Source organism: Nerophis lumbriciformis, linkage group LG24 (genome assembly GCF_033978685.3).
Source record: "Nerophis lumbriciformis linkage group LG24, RoL_Nlum_v2.1, whole genome shotgun sequence".
NCBI lineage: Eukaryota > Metazoa > Chordata > Actinopteri > Syngnathiformes > Syngnathidae > Nerophis > Nerophis lumbriciformis.
The window spans coordinates 19,410,001-19,433,143 of record NC_084571.2 but is presented as its reverse complement, the minus strand read 5'-3'; the positions used below and the strand labels follow the sequence as shown (position 1 = coordinate 19,433,143).

General features: G+C 37.7%; 1 protein-coding gene across 3 annotated transcripts in view; it reads left to right on the top strand.

Moving 5' to 3' along the window:
- Window positions 1–23,143, top strand: part of bmp1a (bone morphogenetic protein 1a) — a 148,906-nt gene that overhangs the window by 73,840 nt on the left and 51,923 nt on the right. For all 3 annotated transcript variants that reach the window (XR_009817510.1, XM_061981771.1, XM_061981772.1), the window contains exons 5-6: window positions 3,199–3,377; window positions 7,548–7,653. Coding sequence is in view for 2 of the 3 variants with exons in the window: in XM_061981771.1 (XP_061837755.1) it covers window positions 3,199–3,377; window positions 7,548–7,653 (285 nt within the window). In the remaining variant the exon portion in view is untranslated. The remainder of the gene's footprint in view (window positions 1–3,198; window positions 3,378–7,547; window positions 7,654–23,143) is intronic.

Below are 23,143 nucleotides of genomic sequence, written 5' to 3'. Positions count from 1 at the left end.
GTTGTGGGGTTGTTTTTCAGGAGTTGGGCTTGGCCCTTTAGTTTCTTTGAATGCTCCAGGATACCAAAACATTTTGGACAATTCTATGCTCCCAACCTTGTGGTAACCGTTTGGAGCGGGCCCCTTCCTCTTCCAACATGACTGTGTACAAAGCAAGGTCCATAAAGACATGGATGACAGAGTCTGGTGTGGATGAACTTGACTGGCCTGCACAGAGTCCTGACCTGAACCCGATAGAACACCTTTGGGATGAATTAGAACGGAGACTGAGAGCCAGGCCTTCTCCACCAACATCAGTGTGTGACCTCAGCAATGCGTTTTTGGAAGAATGGTGGAAAATTGCTATAAACACACTCCGCAACCTTGTGGACAGCCTTCCCAGAAGAGTTGAAGCTGTAATAGCTGCGAAAGGTGGAGCCACATCATATTGAACCCTATGGGTTTGGAATGGGATGGCACTTCAACTTCATATATGAGTCAAGGCAGGTGGCCAAATAATTTTGGCAATATAGTGTAGGTTTATGTGGCCATGATGTCAAGTTATATGGCAATCTGAAAGGTTTGAAACAGTAGCCTATAGTCATACCTTGGTAAAATGTCTCCTCTTTAGTTTTGGGTGTACATTAGGCTGCTAACTTATTTTCACCAGTATAACCATTGCTAGCGTTGGTTGTAGTTGGTTTTAGTCTTTGTTTTCTGATAGTACTGACAATAACCATATAATTGCCATTTGTTGTGACGTCCCACATTGTTTTGGTTACAAACGTTGCCTGCAGTGATGAATGTAGAATCCATCCATCTATTTTCTACCGCTTGTCCCTTTCGGGGTTGCGGGTGGGGGCGCTGGAGCCTATCTCAGCTGCAATCGGGCGGAAGGCCGTGTACACCCTGGACAAGCCGCCACCTCATCGCAGGGCCAACACAGATAGACAACACTCACACACTAGGGCCCATTTTAGTGTTGCCAATCAACCTATCCCCAGGTGCATGTCTTTGGAGGTGGGAGGAAGCCGGAGGGAACCCACGCATCACGGGCAGAACATGCAAACTCCACACAGAAAGATCCCGAGCCTGGGATTGAACTCAGGACTACTCAGGACCTTCGTATTGTGAGGCACATGCACTAACCCCTGTACCACCGTGCTGCCCAAAATGTAGAATCCATACGAGCAGAAACAATATGGACGGCTGGAAGACGGAACAGCATGTGTACTTCCGGTTGAAAGCTCAGTCGAAACAGAAGGGCAATGCAGCACTACCGCACCTGCAGTGAGTGAACTCATCCAGAAGGTGGCGCCACAGCACAAACAATAACACACTGATTCAGGGTCTTTGCGTGTTGTTGTTGTCGTTGTTTTTTAACTATTTGGCCGTCACCGAAGAAAAATCCATAAATTAGCTGCACTGTTTTATAAGCCGCAGGGTTCAAAGGGTAGCGGCTTATAGTCTGTAATTTAGGGTAGTCACATGATATATACCATTGAGCACAAAAAGTGGACCTGGTTCATTAGACGGACCTTTTCGCAGCTAACTGTTGCTAGCCATTTTTAGTTTGGTAGCAACAGGGATGGCATTATCCACACAGGTGGCAGAGGTTACCAGTGGGAAGGCCTGGCTCCGCTGAATATTGAGCAGGCGCCCCCCGCTGGCCTTTGCAAAGTTCAAGGCGTGTCTCAGGAGAGGCTGCTGGTAATTAGAGCGCGGCTGTCTGCCACCGTGTGTGTGTGTGTGTGTGTGTGTGTGTGTGTGTGTGTGTGTGTGTGTGTGTGTGTGTGTGTGTGTGTGTGTGTGCCCGCCCTTCGTCCCTCACTGAACCTTTTAATGTCAACATCTGCATTAGTACACCACTGATTAGAGCATGTTCCTCATGCTGCTCCCCTGTCAATTAGGTATGTTGTTACTAAGGTTGTCCCCATTCCAATATTTTGGTACTGGTACCAAAATGTATTTTGATACTTTTCTAAATAAAGGGGACCACAAAAAATGTCGTTATTGTCTTAAATGTTAGGGTGCATGAAACATATGTTTATTATTGTAATTTAGTCCTTAAATAAAATAGTGAACATACTAGACAACTTGTCTTTTAGTAGTAAGTAAACAAACAAAGACTCCTAATTAGTCTGCTGACGTATGCAGTAACATATTGTGTCATTTATTAAACTATTATTTTGTCTACATTATGAGGGACAAACTGTACATATTGATTATTAATCTGCTTGTTCATTTACTGTTAATATCTGCTCATTTGCTGTTTTAACATTTTCTATCTACACTTCTGTTAAAATGTAATAATCACTTATTCTTCTCTTCTTTGATACTTTACATTAGTTTTGGATGATACCACACATTTGGGTATCGATACGATACCAAGTAGTTGCAGGATCATACATTGGTCATATTCAAAGTCCTCATGTGTCCAGGGACGTATTTACTGACTTTATAAACATAATATGAATTTTTTAAAAAGGCAAAAAGATTTTGTGATGATTAAAAAATATCGATGTAATCATAGTAGTATCGACTAGATACACCCTTGTACTTGGTATCATTACAGTGGATGTCAGGTGTAGATCCACTTATGGCGTATGTTTACATTCAGGTGCGCTAGCTTTTGTGGTGACACCGGTGAGCTATTGTATCCTCCTAGGGTGTGTAGTGAAGCATGTTTAGCTATTCCTCGTCCTCCAGTGATACTTGTAAAAAAACATACCTTATTTGTCGCCATGGAGACCAGGATTAGTGATTTACAAGTAGCTAAAACACTGTGGATGGATGTTAGCTGCTAGCTAGCTAGCCATGTCTTAAAGCACCTCTTCCTGAGGGTGTTTCAGTGTTATAACTTCACCTTTATCTTTACTTTTTACACCAAAATGCGTCCGTTCTCCCTTTTCTGTCTACACACTGTGTCTGCTTGTAAGTACTCTGTATGTGTGCACTGCCCAACATGCTCCTCTGCTCACAAAACCAGCAATGTACCTTTCAAACAGAGTATAGTACCGTTTTTGATTCATTAGTTCCGCGATACTATAGTAGTACCGTACAACCCTAGTTATTACAATGACATAGCTGTAGATATTTCCGGGAAGCTTCCTTTTTTATTGTTTCCAGTTGCAATATTGTTTCATTCCCCGTAACAGTGAGCCGAGACACAATGATCCCGTCCTGTTAACACTTGCTTTCTGGTTCTTTGATCGGCAGGTGCTGCTCCTACGTGGGCCGGCGTGGAGGAGGCCCCCAAGCCATTTCTATTGGCAAGAACTGTGACAAGTTTGGCATCGTAGTCCACGAGTTGGGTCATGTGATCGGGTTCTGGCACGAGCACACGCGGCCCGATCGAGACGAACACGTCAGCATCATCAGAGACAACATTCAACCAGGTAGACTTTGTTGGAGTCGGCTTTGGTTGTTCTGCCATGTTAGCTACGTGAGTCACATGTTAGCTATATGAGTCACATCTTAGCTATATGAGTCACATGTTAGCTATATGAGTCACATGTTAGCTATATGAGTAGCTTCTGCTTGAATTTTTGACCACTCCTCTTGACAAAATGTGTGCAGTTCAGTTTAATGTGTTGGTTTTCTGACATGGACTTGTTTCTTCAGCATTGTCCACACGTTTAAGTCAGTACTTTGGGAAGGCCATTCTAAAACCTTCATTCTAGCCTGATTTAGCCATTCCTTTACCATTTTTGACGTGTGTTTGGGGTCATTGTCCTGTTGGAACACCCAACTGCGCCCAAGACCCAACCTTCGGGCTGATGATTTTAGGTTGTCCTGAAGAATTTGGAGGTAATCCTCCTTTTTCATTGTCCCATTTACTCTCTGTAAAGCACCAGTTTCATTGGCAGCAAAACAGGCCCAGAGCATAATACTACCACCACCATGCTTGACGTTAGGATTGGTGTTCCTGGGATTAAAGGCTTCATCTTTTCTCCTCCAAACATATTGCTTGGTATTGTGGCCAAACAGCTCCATTTTTGTTTCATCTGACATCACATGGACAAAGATAAGACCTTCTGGAGGAAAGTTCTGTGGTCAGATGAAACAAAAATTGAGCTGTTTGTAGCCCAACAGGAGACGGCGTGGCACGGTTGGGAGAGTGGCCGTGCCAGCAACCTGAGGGTTCCTGGTTCAATCCCCACCTTCTATCAACTTTGTCACGTCCGTTGCGTCCATGAGCAAGACACTTCACCCTTGCTCCTGATGGGTCGTGGTTAGGGCCTTGCATGGCAGCTCCCGCCATCAGTGTGTGAATGTGTGTGTGAATGGGTGAATGTGGAAATAGTGTCAAAGCGCTTTGAGTAACTTCAAGGTAGAAACGCGCTGTGCAAGTATAACCCATTTACCATTTTACAATACCCAGCAATTTTTTTAATGCCTGGCTGGCGATGGACTGACACACCCTCCACCATCGATCGCCATCCATGTAATGAGCACCCCTGGTCCATGCTATATTCACCTACAACTTATTAATATAAACAATATTATTGTCAACATTATTTTAACCACTGATGTAATGGTAATAAAGAATAATAATGCAAGTATACCATTTCAAATGCAATAAGCCTGTATTTTAACATTGGACGGCATTTTCCGGACTATAGAGTACACCCGTATATAAGCTGCGCCCACTAAATTGTAGGAAAAACTTTTTTTTTGCCATATATTAGCTGCACCGGACTATAAGTCGCAGATATATACCTTGCAAAATGAGTTATTTACACATAAAGATTTTGTAAATGTTTATTTACATACCTTAATTGTTTCCAAACGGTGTCTGTAACACGGCAGTAAAACGGCTGATCAAACAAAACAGAAGTCATTGTCATGGACCCACTAGCTGCGAACGCTAGCTCTCTAATCAGCTAAACAGACTCAATAACTCCACGGTGACGTTTTGATGAATTAACTGAGGAATTTGTGAAAGTGCCATTGTAAGTTAATAATACTAACACAGACACTCGTAAACATGTTAGCATATTAGCTAGTGCTAATGACGCTAACTTCATTACATTACATGTACAAATATGCATGAAAACACTCCTACTGACATCACACATGTAAGTATGAACAGTTTTAGTTATATTGTAAAACCTACAAACGTTGCTTGGACTAATGAATGAAGAATCCTAGGATGCGACGTTTTGTGGGCGGTCTTATTTACATGCACTTTGACTGCGTCTTAGCGAGTCTCCTGACAGATGCAAGTTCAAACTATAAGTTACTTTCTATTAGAAACGAAAGGACACATAATATGCCTCCTAATAGGTGCCATTTTGGGGTCCTTACACACACACACACACCATAATAATACCCGTTTGTTGAAGCACAGTACGTCTGACTACAGTAGCCGTAAAGTGGTACTAAAACTTTTTCCACAGATTTTTGAGCGCCGTGTGTCATGTCCTATTCTCAATGAAACATCAAAGTGTTGGTGTTGCTTGCTTACGAGTACTTGCTACTGTTATTTTTTTTTGAACAGGCTTCAGCCTGCAGTCCACACATTTATCTCAGGTGTGACTGCCATCTACTGGTCACACTTACATTACACTATGTATCAAATACAATTCATTTAAGGTCAGTAAGCACACCCAGAACTAAAAGATACATTAGGCTATAGGTGCACTGTCCATTTTAGATAAACTGAAAGGATTTTAAGTGCACCGTATAGTCGGAAAAATACGGCACATGGCGGTTATCAACGCTGAAATAATTACAGACAAAATTTTCATTTGCCGTTGGTTAATCGACTTATCGATTGCTAGTTTGCTTGTAACATGCAGTCCCTGCAGAATTCCTTTTTTGGTGATTGTCGCCGCCTAAAATGTCGGAAATCGCGGAAGCTTTCATGGAAAGTCGCAGCAAAAGTTGCCTTGTTTCAACTTCTGATGTATTGTTTTGAATGCCTGTTGTAACCCTAAACTAGAATAGCAAAGCAACAAAAAGTGGAAAACAAATATTGTCTTGATGTTTTACTCATTTTACACCGCACAGACTTAAACACTAGATGTCAGTAAAAGCACATTCGCAAATTACTCTATTCTTTTAATTAGGGCAGCAACAATTAATCGATTAATTTGATTAGAAAAAAGCTTTGATTTGTATTCTGTTGCTTCAATTAATTGTTTCAGAGTGTAACCAATAAAAAATGGATTAAAGCCGGACGATATAAAGTGCTCGGAACCTTGAATATGTGACATAGTTTCCTCAATAGATTGCACATGACTGCAGTGTGTGGCTGCATAATATTTATTTATTCATGCACAGTGCAATTTCAATGTTGATGATGTGCATAAAAATACTGAAGGTTATGGCCAGCAGAAAAGTTGTTTATTTCTCTGAAATACGCATTAAGGATATACATTGTTTTATCCGACGTATCGGTTAAATGCACAAACTGATCGATAGATAACTTGATTACTAAAATAATGAATAGCTGCAGCCCTAGTTCTAAATAATAATAACTAATATTAGTAATACTTATAATTACAGAAAGAAGCAATACCCAAGGTCCACAAGTTGCAGACATTCTCCTTGAAAAGTCATCTAAACAGTCATTTATGTTGCAACAATTTGAAAATTTATAAATTGTCCATAGCGATCATTTCTGTTGTAAACGAAAGACAATGAGAGATTAGTGGTTGGAGTGTCCGCCCTGAGATGGGTAGGTTGTGAGTTCAAAGCCCGGCCGAGTCATACCACTCAGCATCAAGTGTTGGAAATGGTTAAATCACCAAAAATGATTCCTGGGCTGCTGCTGCTCACTGCTCCCCTCACTTTCCAGGGGGTGATCAAGGGTGATGAGTCAAATGCAGAGAATAATTTCGCCACACCTAGTGTGTGTGTGACAATCATTGGTACTTTAACTTAACTTAACTTATTATCATCACGCTTCAACATCTCCATCATGTAAATGCTTCCTCTTTGCAAATGAAAATATGATCTTAATGACCTTAACCCTGCATGAATAAAGGTTCTAGAAACATTTATACTGGGGTTGTTCGGTATACCGGTACTAATAAAGTATCGTGGTACTAATAAATTGAAATCGGTACTACACCACCTTTGAAAAGTACCGATACCGTTTTTTTCATCTGAGTGCAGCTGTGTGGCCGTGACTACGATAGCAGCCTTAAAAGTAGTGTAAGATTTTCTGTTAAAATAACGCCAATATTGACATTTTTCCTAGTTCCCTTTATTTGAAAAAGTATCGATATACATTTTGGTACCCGGTACTAAATTATTGGTATCGGGACAACCCTAATATAAATACATGTCAACTAGGAAGTGTTGCTAAATGTTTATTTACTATATTACCCAGAAGGCTTAGCGCTGCAGACAGTACCAGGAAGTTGGTGGCAATTGAGCAATAAAGAGTTGATATATTGTTGTTCCTGCTTCATCTGCACAAGAAACAAATGTAGGTTTGGTGTGTGCGTTTAAGCATTGACAAATTGGAACGTGCGGGGAAGTTGTGGTCGTCGGACAGAGTTGTGAGGAGGAGCTGAATTTTCATAACAAAACCTTCTCCTTTTGCCCTTCCACAGGTCAGGAGTACAACTTTTTGAAAATGGAGCCAGGGGAGGTGGATTCTTTGGGAGAAGTCTACGACTTCGACAGCATCATGCACTACGCCAGGAACACCTTCTCCAGGTAGGAGCCAAGCCATGTACACTGCTCTTTATGCCACCACCTTCATGTGGGATGTCCTCCCTGGGGGACGTGGCACTATCTTCACATGGGACTTGGCAATGACATCTCTAGACTTTGAGTAATCTTCTCCTCTTTCTTGCTGTTTTTCTTTCCCATCACGTGCCAGCAAGGCACTTTACTTTTTTTTATATAATTAGGTTTCCTCCTGAACTTTCCAGAGGTTAAAAGAATAGTAAGATGATAGATATTTGTTGTAAGAACAAGATTTTTGTCATTGTAGCTTTATTGTGTTTCCTTGTATTAAAACAATTTTTTTTTTTTTTTTACTTTATTAGTTTATTAAGGATCCCCATTAGTCTACACCGCAGTAGAGACTATTCTTCCTGGGGTCCAGGCAAAAAACATCACACAATCACAAAACAAAAGATTACAATGCAGTACAACATGATCAAATGATAAAATGTTGTAATACAAAAATAGCAACAACAAAGAACCAAAAAAAAAACAATAACTTCGAGTTTACATAAAAATGTTCATGCCAAAGAAAAAAGAGCAAAATAAAAATAGATATATGTAATTTTGCACAAATAAAACAAAGAACCAATGGCCTAAAATATACACATTAGTGTACCAAAGACAAACAATAAGTGACGAAAAAGTACCATCCATCCATTTTCTACTGCTTGTCCCATAATCAATAAAATAGTCAATAATCAATAAAACCAGTCATGACATTAGGTACAATCTAGAATAATCTCTTTCTGCAATACTTCTCCTCTTAGTCTATTCTTAAAACCCACTCTGCTGGTGGGATTGTTTTGTTTTTTCACTATTTATGTGAAATAGGGCCAAAAACTGTATCATGATATAAATGTTTTTTTTATCAGTTGATATTGATAATTATTTATATTTTTATGACCTATTGAAAATAAGGACCAGGAGGAAAATATATTACATTTAAACCTTTTTATTTCAAATGTAACCTTTTTACTGATTATCTGTCAAGGCAGAAAGGGAACATGGAAAACACTCAAACAATGTCAACAAAATAGTAAAATCACATTGAAGACTTAACAATAAGGTCTTAAAATGAAGGTGCAAAAATAAGGAATATGTAAGAAATACCTCATAAAGTGTAACAAAATAGTGAAAATGTAAACATAGAGAAACCTGAGAAGAACTATTTTCTGCAGGTTTAGTGCCAGGAAGTAACAGCTGTGCTCTAAAGGGTGAGCGTGGCTAAGGTGGTGTATTATTAGCGCTCTTACCTTGCATCCTTTACAGACCACCTTGGTCTGACTACGGTCCCTTTGGAAAAAATCAAAAAACCTGTCCAGGTGACTTTTCCTCTTTTATCCACAAATTCTTTATTGTCTTCTCACTCCATGCAGAGAATCAACCGCCAGACAACAAGATGGTGCAACCAAACTTGATAGTTGATACTGTTACCTGATTGGCTGTTGTCGTGTCACTCCCACTGATCAGTGATCACTTCCTGCTTTGCTAGGTTACCGGAGAGCGAGTGCCTTTGTTCATGCAACCAACCTTGCTTCCATACTTCCGCTTTTTTCCGACATAGAAGATAAGAAAAATGTAACGTTTTATCGACTTTTGAGATACACATTGATGTGGTTTTACTGCTCAACCCTAATGTGAAAGATTTTTTATACATTTTTCAATCAAACATTAATTTATTTGATGCATGTTTTGTACTAAAATTAAATTGTTCAATAATAAACTTTTTTTTTACTGCAAAATAACACTTCTAACATAATTTAAAACATGCATTCCAGCCGGAAATTGAATGCGTGACTTCTTGACAAGACTGGCACTAAAAACTGCACGCCATGGAGTGCAGTGAGAGTGTCCGAGGTCATTTGCCATTGTATTCTTATCAGGGACAGAGCAGGAAGGGGCTGGTGTGCTAAAACAAAACCAGGCTTTTAGTGCATCAACACTGGCTGTTGTCAATCCAAACGAAAACACCTGTGAATGTTGAACAAGCAAAACGTGTCCTGTACCCTGGTGGACTTGGTGACACCGGTCATGTAGTTACCATTTCCATATGATCACCACATGAAGGAGACTACTACCATGGGGGACTTGGTGACACCATTCATGTAGTTACCATTTCCATATGATCACCACATGAAAGAGACTACTACTATGGTGGACTTGGTGACACCGGTCATGTAGTTACCATTTCCATATGATCACCACATGAAGGAGACAACTACCATGGTGGACTTGGTGACACCATTTATGTAGTTACCATTTCCATATGATCACCACATGAAGAGCTGCTCCCTTTAAGTGGAAGCCAAGTTCTAGTAGCTATATATTAGGAGGTGCTTGTTGAAGTTACTCTCCTCTCTTAGTGTGCTGCTGCTGTGGTGAGAGCAGACCTCGTAAAGCAGCATCAGTGGCTCTGCTTCATCACAGTCTAATGGCTTTCAGGACCATGTGGAGTCTCTCGTAAACATTGTGCTTCTCCCTCATTATTCCCTGAAAGGCCTTTTCCAAGAGGCTTTGATAAGTAACTTGATGTCTTGGACTGGAGACACATTTTACATCTGATTTCAACACCCTGCACATGATGGAGAATGACATTAGTGGTTGTTTACTTTATTAACAACACATTAGGTGGTTGTTTACTTTATTAACAACACATTAGGTGGTTGTTTACTTTATTAACAACACATTAGTGGTTGTTTACTTTATTAACAACACATTAGTGGTTGTTTACTTTCTTAACAACACATTAGTGGTTGTTTACTTTCTTAACAACACATTAGGTGTTTTTTTACTTTAACAACACATTAGGTGTTTTTTTACTTTATTAACAACACATTAGGTGGTTGTTTACTTTCTTAACAACACATTAGTGGTTGTTTACTTTATTAACAACACATTAGTGGTTGTTTAGTTTCTTAACAACACATTAGTGGTTGTTTACTTTCTTAACATCACTTTAGGTGGTGGTTTACATTCTTTACAACACTTTAGGTGGTTGTTTACTTTATTAACAACACATTAGTGGTTGTTTACTTTATTAACAACACATTAGTGGTTTTTACTTTATTAACAACACATTAGGTGGTTGTTTACTTTACTAACAACACTTTAGGACAGGGTTGTCCCAACTTAGTCCAATGAGGGTCGCACACTGAAATATCAGATCTCTCTCTCTCTCTCTCTCTCTCTCTCTCTCTCTCTCTCTCTCTCTCTCTCTCTCTCTCTCTCTCTCTCTCTCTCTCTCTCTCTCTCTCTCTCTCTCTCCCTCTCTCTACACACACACACACACACACACACACACACACATGTATATACACACATATATATGTATGTATGCATATATGTATGTATATATATGTACACATATATATGTATGTACAAACGTGTATATATATGTCGACCAATTCTGGGGACACGACAAACTTATTTTACCACCTGAGCCGCTCTCACCCGCTGGAGTACAGCAGTAACAAACAACCACAACCATCTACATCAGCCGGTGCAAGTGGAACAGCACCGAAGCGGCAACAACAGACTACCATCGAGAGATACTCGGCAGCAGTGCCATATGACAAAAATTCAAAACGTTATAAAGAAATAACGGATGCAGTGGTGGATCAATTAGCGAAGGACATGCTACCTACTTATATTTAAAATAAAAGTATTTAAATTCAGCCTTTTTTCTCCTGGTCTTTATTTAGAATATTTTTTTTTTTTAATCAATAATTATCGATATCGACTGATATGAAACACTTATATCGTGATACATTTTTTAGTCATATCGCCCAGCCCTACCAGTGCTTCCCGTAACTTCCTATTGAGCCATTCCGAATGCCATGCGCGAGGCTATTTATAGCACCGCTGCCAAGCACGAGGCACCAGTTGCCATTGTTTCCAAACAAGCGAACGATCATGGAATCAGCCGGAGAAAAATCGCATACGAGTCTTGAACCGAAAAGGAAACTGCAGTCATTCCGTGAAGAATATTCAAAAGCCTATCCGGGAATAATTATCCGTTCCAAAAAGGGTGAAAACTACGCGAATTGCACCTTGTGCAGACAAGATGTTTCGATCGGACACGGAGGAATTAGCGATGTAAAAGACCACGTTGGGACAAAAAAACACAAGTCTAATGCCGTTGCTAGCGATACAAGTGGAAAACGTTCAACGTTTTTCGTCGCCCAAACAGATTCTTTGGATGTGATAAATGCCAAAGTTTTATTTACGGAGGCAATAATTGAGCAAACAAAAAGGTAATGACACCAATGTTATCTATTGGAATTGTTTAGTACTGTTATACTGTTAAAAGTGTTTATACTATTTATGCTTTCAAGTCCAAGTTGAAGAAATCTTGTTAAATGTTGACAGCATAACTACCAAAATACAGAAGTATGTCCTTAATATTTTTGCAGTGCTATTTCTGTTGAAAAATTAAAATGATTACATTAGAGATGTGATGTGCCACTTTTCAAGTGTCTGATGGCTTAAATTAATTTTCATTAATTTTTCATATTTTGAATTCTTTTGAAAGGTTTACAAAAAAACTACATTTGAATTGTAATTCCATGCTATTGACAGGACTATTAATTTTAATGAAGTTTGCTTACCATGTTTACAGTATGATAATTGTGATAGAAATGTGAATTTTAGGCACAGAATATTTTTTACAATTGAACAAGGCAGTAGATTATACAAGCTTGGACAGAAAGTTACCGTAATAATGACACCAATTTTTTTTTTAATGGAATTGTTTAGTACTGTTTTACCATTTGTTTACTGTAAAAAGTGTTTATACTTTCAATTAACAAATTGAAGTCTTGTGAAAGGTTGACAGGATAACTGGCATTAACTGTCAAAATAATTTCAAACTATTGAAGTTAGCTTACAGAATAAACATGTCAATCAACCCATATGATTTTTGCTGTAATATTTTTGTTTTGAAAAGTCACTGTGACTGATAGAAAAGTGATGGTTTTAGCAACATTTTAACCTGTCTGAAGGCTAATAATCATTTTGCGTCGGGGGGCGAAGGAACCCCCCACCAGGACTTTGTCCTGGACCTACCAGGGCCTGCGGCCCCTGGACCCTGGCTACTAGGTTTTTCTGATTTCAAATGTTGGCAGGTATGTTTAGCCATTCCTTGACCACTTTTGACATGTGTTTGGGGTCATTGTCCTGTTGGAACACCCAACTGCGCCCAAGACCCAACCTCTGTACACAGTATATATATATATATGTATATATATATATATATATATATATATATATATATATATATATATATATATATATATAAAAATATATATATAAATATAAAGTTTAACATTTGTATTTGTTTATGTTTAATGCCCTATGCTGGAAGTCGACAACCCGCGTACAGCTCTTTAGTGGCTTTTTCAAAAATGTATTAAATTGGAAAAAGGAGGGGGGGGAAATGTAAAATTAATATATATATATATATATATATATATATATATATATATATATATATATATATATATATATATATATATATATATATATATTTGTTTGTTTTTGTTTTGTTCCTGTTTCATTTGGCTTTAATATGCTCAAGAAGGTTCATTATGTCTTTTTATTCAGATACTTTTCATATTATTTTGCAACCAGACAATAGTTTTGGTATATTAGATGGAATTTTTACCAGACAGGCAGACCTGTCAAGTCTACCTGGTTGTCAAGTCTACCTAAATCGTAAACCCCCCCTAAGTCACAGTTGGTGATTTAATGGGCGGTATAGCTCGGTTGGTAGAGTGGCCGTGCCAGCAACTTGAGGGTTCCAGGTTCGATTCCCGCTTCCGCCATCCTAGTCACTTCCGTTGCGTCCTTGGGCAAGACACTTTACCCACCTGCTCCCAGTGCCACCCACACTGGTTTAAATGTTACTTAGATATTGGGTTTCACTATGTAAAAGCGCTTTAAGTCACTACAGAAAAGCGCTATATAAATATAATTCACTTCACTTCACAATGCTTTGTTAGTTTTTTTTAAAAAGGCCAGTGTGGTGTATTTGTCAGAACAATAGTAGCACATTCAACTCATCAGCCTCTAATTTGTCTCATTTTTATCTTTGTGTCCATCCACTCAGAGAGACTCAAAGAAATATGTCACGGGATAAAAATATATTCTCTCCCATAATCCTTTTCGTATCTTTTGTGAAGGCAGCGCTTAATTTGGTTTCGAATGCCGTGTCCAACATGAAGACTTGGCATTGAAATATGCCATCTTACATGGAGGTAATGATATGTTGTGAACCATACGGGTGACTGTAAAGCCAAAATAGACTCGAGGAAGACATCGACTCACTTTGAGTCTTTCAGTCATGATTGCAAAAGCGCCTCACAGCAAAGTGACATCCTGAAACCTGTCTTTTGTCATGACTTGGACTTTGGCTTGGTTTGTTCTCCCGTGGTGCAAATGAACTGGACTGGTCAAGGCTTGAAGGTGGGTACATGATTTATTTTAAACTATCAAAAAAGGAATAAACAAAAAGCGCGCCCAGTGGCGGAGAATAAAACTAGACTTTAAACACAAAACTTGCACATTGGCAGAAACTATGAACAATTAAACAAAACACTAACTGTGGCTTAACAAACAAAAACTTACTTGGCATGGAACCGGCATGAAAAAAAGAGTAGCAAGGGTCATCAGGGTGTGGAGAGTGTGCAGGAGCATAAATGTGGTGGCTGATAGACAAAGTTAACAGAATTTAAAAAAAAATCTTGGTCTCTGATGGTGGGTGGGGTGACGTCATGACAAGGCGGCGGCGTGATGTCATCTGCGGGAAAACTTTTTTGCTGACGACATCTGTCATGACTTGGACTTTGGCTTGGTTTGTTCTCCCGTGGTGCAAATGAACTGGACTGGTCAAGGCTTGAAGGTGGGTACATGATTTATTTTAAACTATCAAAAAAGGAATAAACAAAAAGCGCGCACAGTGGCGGAGAACAAAACATGACTTAAAACAAAACATGATAATACAGACATGACATCTTTGTTCTCTAAGCATTTTGCACATGTTGTTTACCTTCTGCTGCATGTTTACAGGACATATCTTCAGTGTGTATATTCAGACACTATTGCCACCCTCGCCTCTGGTGTATAGATCAGGGGGGTTCAAAGTGCGGCCCGCATCTCATTTTTTTAAGTCCCGCCGCACCTTCTAAAAATACTATTTAAAAAAATGTAAATAATAAAGAACATAAAAAAGTGGAATAAAAGCGCAAACAGGTTTAATGTAACAGTAAAAAGTTTCAATGTTGACTGCAATAACTGTGTTTTTATTTTAACTATTTTTCTTTTGTCAGTGCTCCAAAAAAAACAATGAATCAAAATCAATGTTGTGAATTATTGACTTATTCAAAGTTCAAATTACAGTAAATCACATGTAATATTCCACCTTTACATATTGTTTGAGGAAAATATTGAATATTTTGTGTGTTTTCCATGTAAAAAATGTGTTCTTTGGCAAAAAAAAGGCATGAAACAAACAAACAAAAAGACATTAAAAGAAAGAATAAAATCTTGTAATCGACTGATAGATCTGGAGCTGATGGAGAGACGTAAGTGTTGAAAAGTAAAACAAACAAAAAAATGTAACCGTTTGGATCCTCAAGAATTTTAGTAGGATTTTTTTTTAACTGTCATTGCTCAAAAAATAACAATTAATCTAAATCAATGTTGTTGTGAATTATTGAACTATTCAAAGTTCCAATTACTTCACATCAAATTTGAGGAAAATATTGCATATTTTGTGTGTTTTCCATGTAAAAAAAGGCATAAAACAAGCAAACAAACAAAAATAATAGAAAGGAAAAAAAAGAAGCTTATAAACAACTGATAGATCTGGAGCTGATCTACAGATGTAAGTGTTGAAAAGTAAAATAAAATGTTTTATTAACTGTTTAGCAAAAAAGGCATAAAACAAACAAACAAAAGTACATTGAAAAAAATAATAAAAGCTTATAATCGACTGATGGATCTGGAGCTGAAGTGTTGAAAAGTAAAAAAAAAAAAAAAAAAAAAAAATTTAACTAACTGTTTGGATCCTCAAAAATTTAAGTAGGATTTTTTTTAAACTGTCATTGCTCAAAAATAATAATGAATCAAAATCAATGTTGTTGTGAATTATTGAACTATTCAAAGTTCCAATTGCTTCGACATGAAATATTCTACTTTGACATATTTTTTTTAGGAAAATATTGCATATTTTGTGTGTTTTCCATGTAAAAATAAACTTTAAAAGTGTTATTTGGCAAAAAAAAGAAGAAGCACAAAACAAACAAGCAAAAATACATTAAAAAAAGGAAAAGCTTATAATCGACTGATAGATCTGGAGCTGATATACAGACTTAAGTGTTGAAAAGTAAAAAAAATAAAAAATTTAACTGTTTGGATCCTCAAGAATTTTAGTAGGATTTAAAAACAAAACAAAAAAAACTGTCATTGCTCAAAAAATAACAATGCATGAAAAATAATGGGGTTATGAATTATAGACCTATTTTAGGCTCCAATTAATTCACATCAAATATTCTACTTAAATAATTGGGAGAAAATAATGCATCCATTCATCCATCCATTTCCTACCGCTTATTCCCTTCGGGGACGCGGGGGGCGCTGGAGCCTATCTCAGCTATATTTTGGGTCGTTACCATCAAAAATAGTTGTCTTTGACAAAAACATAAACATTTTTAAATCTTTATACCAACAGATAGAGCTGAAGTTGATTTATTGTAAGTGTGGAACAAAACAGTATAAGAGTACCAGGGACCAAACTTAAAGGAAGCCCTAAAGGTTTAAGAAATCTATATATTGTACTGGTTTCGATTATGACAAATATCAAAATGGCCGCAGCATGCTATCATTTTTCAGTTTGCGTCCATCTGTGGAAAAAGTTTGGTCAGTCCTGGTGTAGATGAATGAATAACAAGAGAGTTACCTAGTTGCAGAAGCAAGGATGGTTTGACTGGTGCAGCCAGAAGTGTCATTTGATGACATGTAACTAACTGACATGTAACATGATGACATGAAACTAACTGACATGTAACATGATGACATGTAACTAACTGACATGTAACATGATGACATGTAACTAACTGACATATAACATGATGGCATGTAACTAACTGACATGTAAAATGATGACATGTAACTAACTGACATGTAACATGATGACATGTAACATGATGACATGTAACATGATGACATGCAACATGATGACATGTAACATGATGACATGTGACATGATGACATGTAACTAACTGGCATTTAACTAACTGACATGTAACATGATGACATGTAACATGATGACATGCAACATGTATGACATGCAACATGCAGAGGTGGGTAGTAACGCGCTACATTTACTCCGTTACATCTACTTGAGTAACTTTTGGGATAAATTGTACTTCTAAGAGTAGTTTTAATGCAACATACTTTTACTTTTACTTAAGTATATTTATAGAGAAGGAACGCTACTTTTACTCCGCTACTTTTATCTACATTCAGCTCGCTACTCGCTACTAATTTTTATCGATCTGTTAATGCACGCTTTGTTTGTTTTGGTCTGTCAGACAGACCTTCAAAGTGCCTGCCTTACTGGTGACGTTTCACTTCGTTCCACCAATCAGATGTAGTCACTGGTGACGTTGGACCAATCAAACAGAGCCAGGTGGTCACATGACCTGACTTAAACAAGTGGAAAAACTTATTGGGGTGTTACCATTTAGTGGTCAATTGTACGGAATATGTACTGTACTGTGCAATCTAATAATAAAAGTTCCAATCAATCAATCAAAAGTGTGAAGGAAAAAAGATACTTTTTATTTCAACCGTACATCCCGTCAAAAGCCTAAAGACTGACTGCACAGTTCCTGTCTTCACAATAAAAGTGCCGCTCCATCGCGCCTGCGCTTTCAAAACAAGAGTCTCCGAAAGCCAGCGCAAACAAGCTAGCAAGCTAAGGAGTTTGACGCCAATATATTTCTTGTAAAGTGTATAAAAACGAATATGGAAGCTGTACAAATAAGATGCCAAAAACCCACCACTTTCATGTGGTATTAGACAGAAAGGAGGAACTTTTCTTCTCCTCCATTTGAAAACGTGGACGTTACCAGCACTACTGTCTGATTCCAATCAATGCAAGTCATCAGAATCAGGTAATACACCAACTTATATTCTTGTCTTCATGAAAGAAAGGAATCTATATGTTAAACATGCATGTATATTCATTAAAACATCTTTAACATGTAAACAAAAACAGCTAAATAAATACATATAAATTATATACTGTATATATCAATATATATATACCGGTATATATATATATACATATATATATATATATATATATATATATATATATATATATATATATATATATATATATATATATATATATATATATATATATATATATATGTGTGTGTGTGTGTATGTTACTCATCAGTTACTCAGTACTTGAGTAGTTTTTTCACAACATACTTTTTACTTTTACTCAAGTAAATATTTGGGTGACTACTCCTTACTTTTACTTGAGTAATACATCTCTAAAGTAACAGTACTCTTACTTGAGTACAATTTCTGGCTACTCTACCCACCTCTGGCAACATGATGACATGTAACATGATGACATGTGACATGATGACATGTAACTAACTGGCATTTAACTAACTGACATGTAACTAACTGACATGTAGCATGATGACATGTAACATGATGACATGTAACTAACTGACATGTAACATGATGACATGTAACTAACTGACATGTAACATGATGACATGTAACATGATGACATGTAACTAACTGGCATGTAACTAACTGACATGTAACATGATGACATGTAACTAACTGACATGTAACTAACTGACATGTAACATGATGACATGTAACATGATGACATGTAACATGATGACATGTAATTAACTGACATGCAACATGATGACATGTAACTAACTGACATGTAACATGATGACATGTAACTAACTGACATGTAACATGATGACATGTAACATGATGACATGTAACTAACTGACATGTAACATGATGACATGTAACATGATGACATGTAATTAACTGACATGCAACATGATGACATGTAACTAACTGACATGTAACATGATGACATGTAACTAACTGACATGTAACATGATGACATGTAACATGATGACATGTAACTAACTGACATGTAACATGATGACATGTAACTAACTGACATGTAACTAACTGACATGTAACATGATGACATGTAACATGATGACATGTAACTAACTGACATGTAACATAATGACATGTAATTAACTGACATGTAACATGATGACATGTAACATGATTACATGTAACTAACTGGCATGTAACTAACTGACATGTAACTAACTGACATGTAACAGGATGACATGTAACATGATTACATGTAACTAACTGGCATGTAACTAACTGACATGTAACTAACTGACATGTAACAGGATGACATGTAACTAACTGACATGTAACATGATGACATGATGACATGTAACATGACATGTAACATGATGACATGTAACATGACATGTAACTAACTGACATGTAACATGATGACATGTAACATGACATGTAACTAACTGATATGTAACAGGATGACATGTAACTAACTGACATGTAACATGATTACATGTAACTAACTGGCATGTAACTAACTGACATGTAACATGATGACATGATGACATGTAACATGACATGTAACATGATGACATGTAACATGACATGTAACTAGCTGACATGTAACATGATGACATGTAACATGACATGTAACTAACTGACATGTAACATGATGACATGTAACTAACTGACATGTAACATGATGACATGTAACATGATCAGTGTTGGGACTAACGCGTTACTTTGTAACGCGTTACTGTAACGCCGTTACTATCGGCGGTAACTAGTAATCTAACGCGTTATTTTTTATATTCAGTAACTCCGTTGCCGTTACTACATGATGCGTTACTGCGTTATTTTGCGTTATTTTTTATGTAGTATCGGCTAGAAACTGAGAAGATCTGAGTGTTGCAGCGCTGCTGAAGAGGCGACAAAAAAGAGGCGCGCCGCGCGCTGTCTGTGTGTACGTGTGTGTGTGTGTGTGAGTGTGTGTGTGTGGGAGGGGGCGTGTCTGTGTCTACTATCAAGACGTCATGGCGAACCCCGAAGCCGAGTTTCTTAAAATGGAGATATTTTCAGTACGTTTCTTTTATCGACCACAAAGAAAAGAACATTTTAGTTGAATGTAAGTTTCAAATATGCTGAAACAGCGACAAAAACAACATGCTTCGACGAAGCTAGTAAAGAGACACACACTTCACCTCCACCTCCAACAGCGGCTGGATTTTAATGAGGCACTGCACACTGAAGGTACACACACTCTGTCAATTCTCTTATATACTCTTTCATTTTAAACTTTTAGAGTGTTTGATTATCACATCACTCTAAATGTTTAGACTATAAAGTTCACAAACCTAAAGAGGGATACTAGTGGGCCAGGCTAATATTTCCTTTTCTCTAAACTAAGTGGGGAAATGTGTAGAGTGTTCTGGGCTTCAGACATGATTTTATTTCAGAATTCCTTGAGAAAACGCCTGGTTAGGCTTTATGTATGTAGTGTGTGCCTTTCTTGTTTTACAGCTATGTTGTTATTATGCTGTTTGTTACTTATGTATGTTAAGTTGCAGCTATTTAAAATAGTTTTGTCAATTTGTTCTGGTCTGAAACAAATTGGCCCTTTAAAACATATCTTTGTCTTTGTGTGTTGTATGTAGAGCACATTGCTTAGCAGAGTTCAGTGATGCAAATGCATGTCAAGTTGATCAACAGATTGTATTATTCTCCAGTGCAATAACAGTACTAAAATGAAGGCTAAAAGGGCATTAAATGGGGCCTTAAAATTTAAAAAAATATATATATAAGTAACTAAATAGTTACTTTTCACAGTAACGCATTACTTTTTGGTTTAAGTAACTGAGTTAGTAACTGAGTTACTTTTGAAATAAAGTAACTAGTAACTGTAACTAGTTACTGGTTTTCAGTAACTAACCCAACACTGAACATGATGACATGTAACATGATTACATGTAACATGATAACATGTAACATGATGACATGACAAAAGGAGTGATCCTGGAGTGTGATCATGGCTGATATGAGAAGCAGATGTTCTCTTGTGTTGTCTGCTGAGTGTCTCCATGCTGGACTCTCCTCTCAAATCAGCTGCTCGGCTTTTGCAAGCAAACAGATTCCAGGAAGCAGAGAGAGAATCTTTGTGCAAACAGACTGTGCAGCTGGATGCAAGCCAAGGTGCAGTTCTGTCCATGTGTAGGTCAGGAATGCTCTAGACTTAGAATAGATGGAAAGTTGTTGTTTTTACTCTAGTGTAGGCATCTTGTACGTGAACATGCTTGAATCACGTATTCTCATCTTCAGCACCATCAGTACATTGGCTGTGAAATAGACGCTGTTGGCTGGGGGCCTGGCTGCCATGTGAACGATGAGCCGCCACTCTGGCGTCCAGTCCAGGTGTCACATCCTCTGCAGACCCTACACAAAGTACCACAGTCCAAATATCCCACTGGCAGTCCATAAACCACATGTGAAGTCACCCAGCATTCCCGCTCTTTTAAGACGAGGCACACATGAACCAGCTCCAATGTACTGTCGTGATAAGTCACAACTAACTTAGTTAACAACAACCGTAAGCTACAACATTATTGGAAGTAGGGTTGTCCCCATACCAGTATTTTGGTACCAGTACCAAAATGTATTTCAATACTTTTCCATACTTTTCAAAATAAAGGGGACCACAAAAAATGTAATTATTGTCTTTATTGTAACAAAAAATGTTAGGGTACATGAAACATATGTTTATTATTGTAATTTAGTCCTTAAATAAAATAATGAACATACTAGACAACTTGTCTATTAGTAGTAAGTAAACAAACAAAGACTCCTAATTAGTCTGCTGACGTATGCAGTAACATATTGTGTCATTTATCTACCTATTATTTTGTCTACATTATTTGGGACAAACTGTAAAAATGATTATTAATGTATTAAGATTATTAATCTACTTGATCATTTACTGTTAATATCTGCTTATTTTCTGTTTTAACATGTTCTATCTACACTTCTGTTAAAATGTAATAATCACTTATTCTTCTCTTCTTTGATACTTTGCATTAGTTTTGGATGATACCACACATTTAGGTATCGATCCGATACCAAGTAGTTACAGGATCATACATTAGTCATAATCAAAGTCCTCATGTGTCCAGGGACGTATTTACTGACTTCATAAACATAATATGAACTTTAAAAAAAGAAAAAAAGATGTTTTGATGCAAAAAAGTATGGATGTAATCATAGTAGTATCAACTAGATACGCTCTTGTACTTGGTATCATTACAGTGGAAGTCAGGTGTAGATCCACCCATGGCATTTGTTTACATTGTGATGCCGGTGAGCTATTGTATCCTCCTATGGTGTGCGTTGAAGCATGTTTAGCTATTGCATGTCCTCCAGTGATAATGGTACTTGTAAGAAACGTACTTTATTTGTCGCCATGGAGGCCAGGATTAGTGATTTAGAAGTAGCTAAAACACTGTGGATGGATGTTAGCTACTAGCTAGCTAGCCATGTCTTAAAGCACCTCTTCCTGAGGGTGTTTCAGAGTTATAACTTCACCTTTATCTTGACTTTTTACACCAAATGCGTCCATTCTCCCTTTTCTGTCTACACACTGTGTCTGCTTGTAAGTACTCCGTGTGTGTGCGCTGCCGAATATGCTCCTCTGCCCGTAAAATCGGCAATGTCACGACGTGATGACGCGCCGTCATGCCCGTTATAAAAAAAAGGGTCGGGGGAATCCGGTACTTTTTAGAGGCGGTATAGTACTGAATATAATTCATTCATTAGTATCGCGGTACCGGTATACCGTACAACCCTAACTGGAAGTGACCATGGACCAGAAAGTGACATCAATTCCAAAAGCTTAGCTTCACTTACAGCAGTACCTCAACTTAAAGGCTTAATTGGTTCTGTGACCCAAAACACTCGTACCTCAAATCAATGTTTCCCATTGAAATGAAGCCAAATCTAAAAACAACACAATTTAAACATGTGACATCCCCGTCAAAAGAAAACAAACTTTTCGATAAGAAATATTGTATGAAAACAATACAATAGCATGTACTACTAACAACTACAGCACTTAAAGGAGCCATATGTAAGAATGTGGCCAGAAATGGTACTGCAATCACAGTCAAAATTCTGTAGTCCCCTTCCACTCTCCCTGACTGAGGTTGCAGCCGAATCCAGCTGGATGGACTGGGCTACTCCAAGGAACTTCAAACTTCCACTGCCTCTTACCATGCGTTGAGGTGCAGGGACTATAATAGCTGAATAGACAACCGTTTTGTCAATAACAAATCTC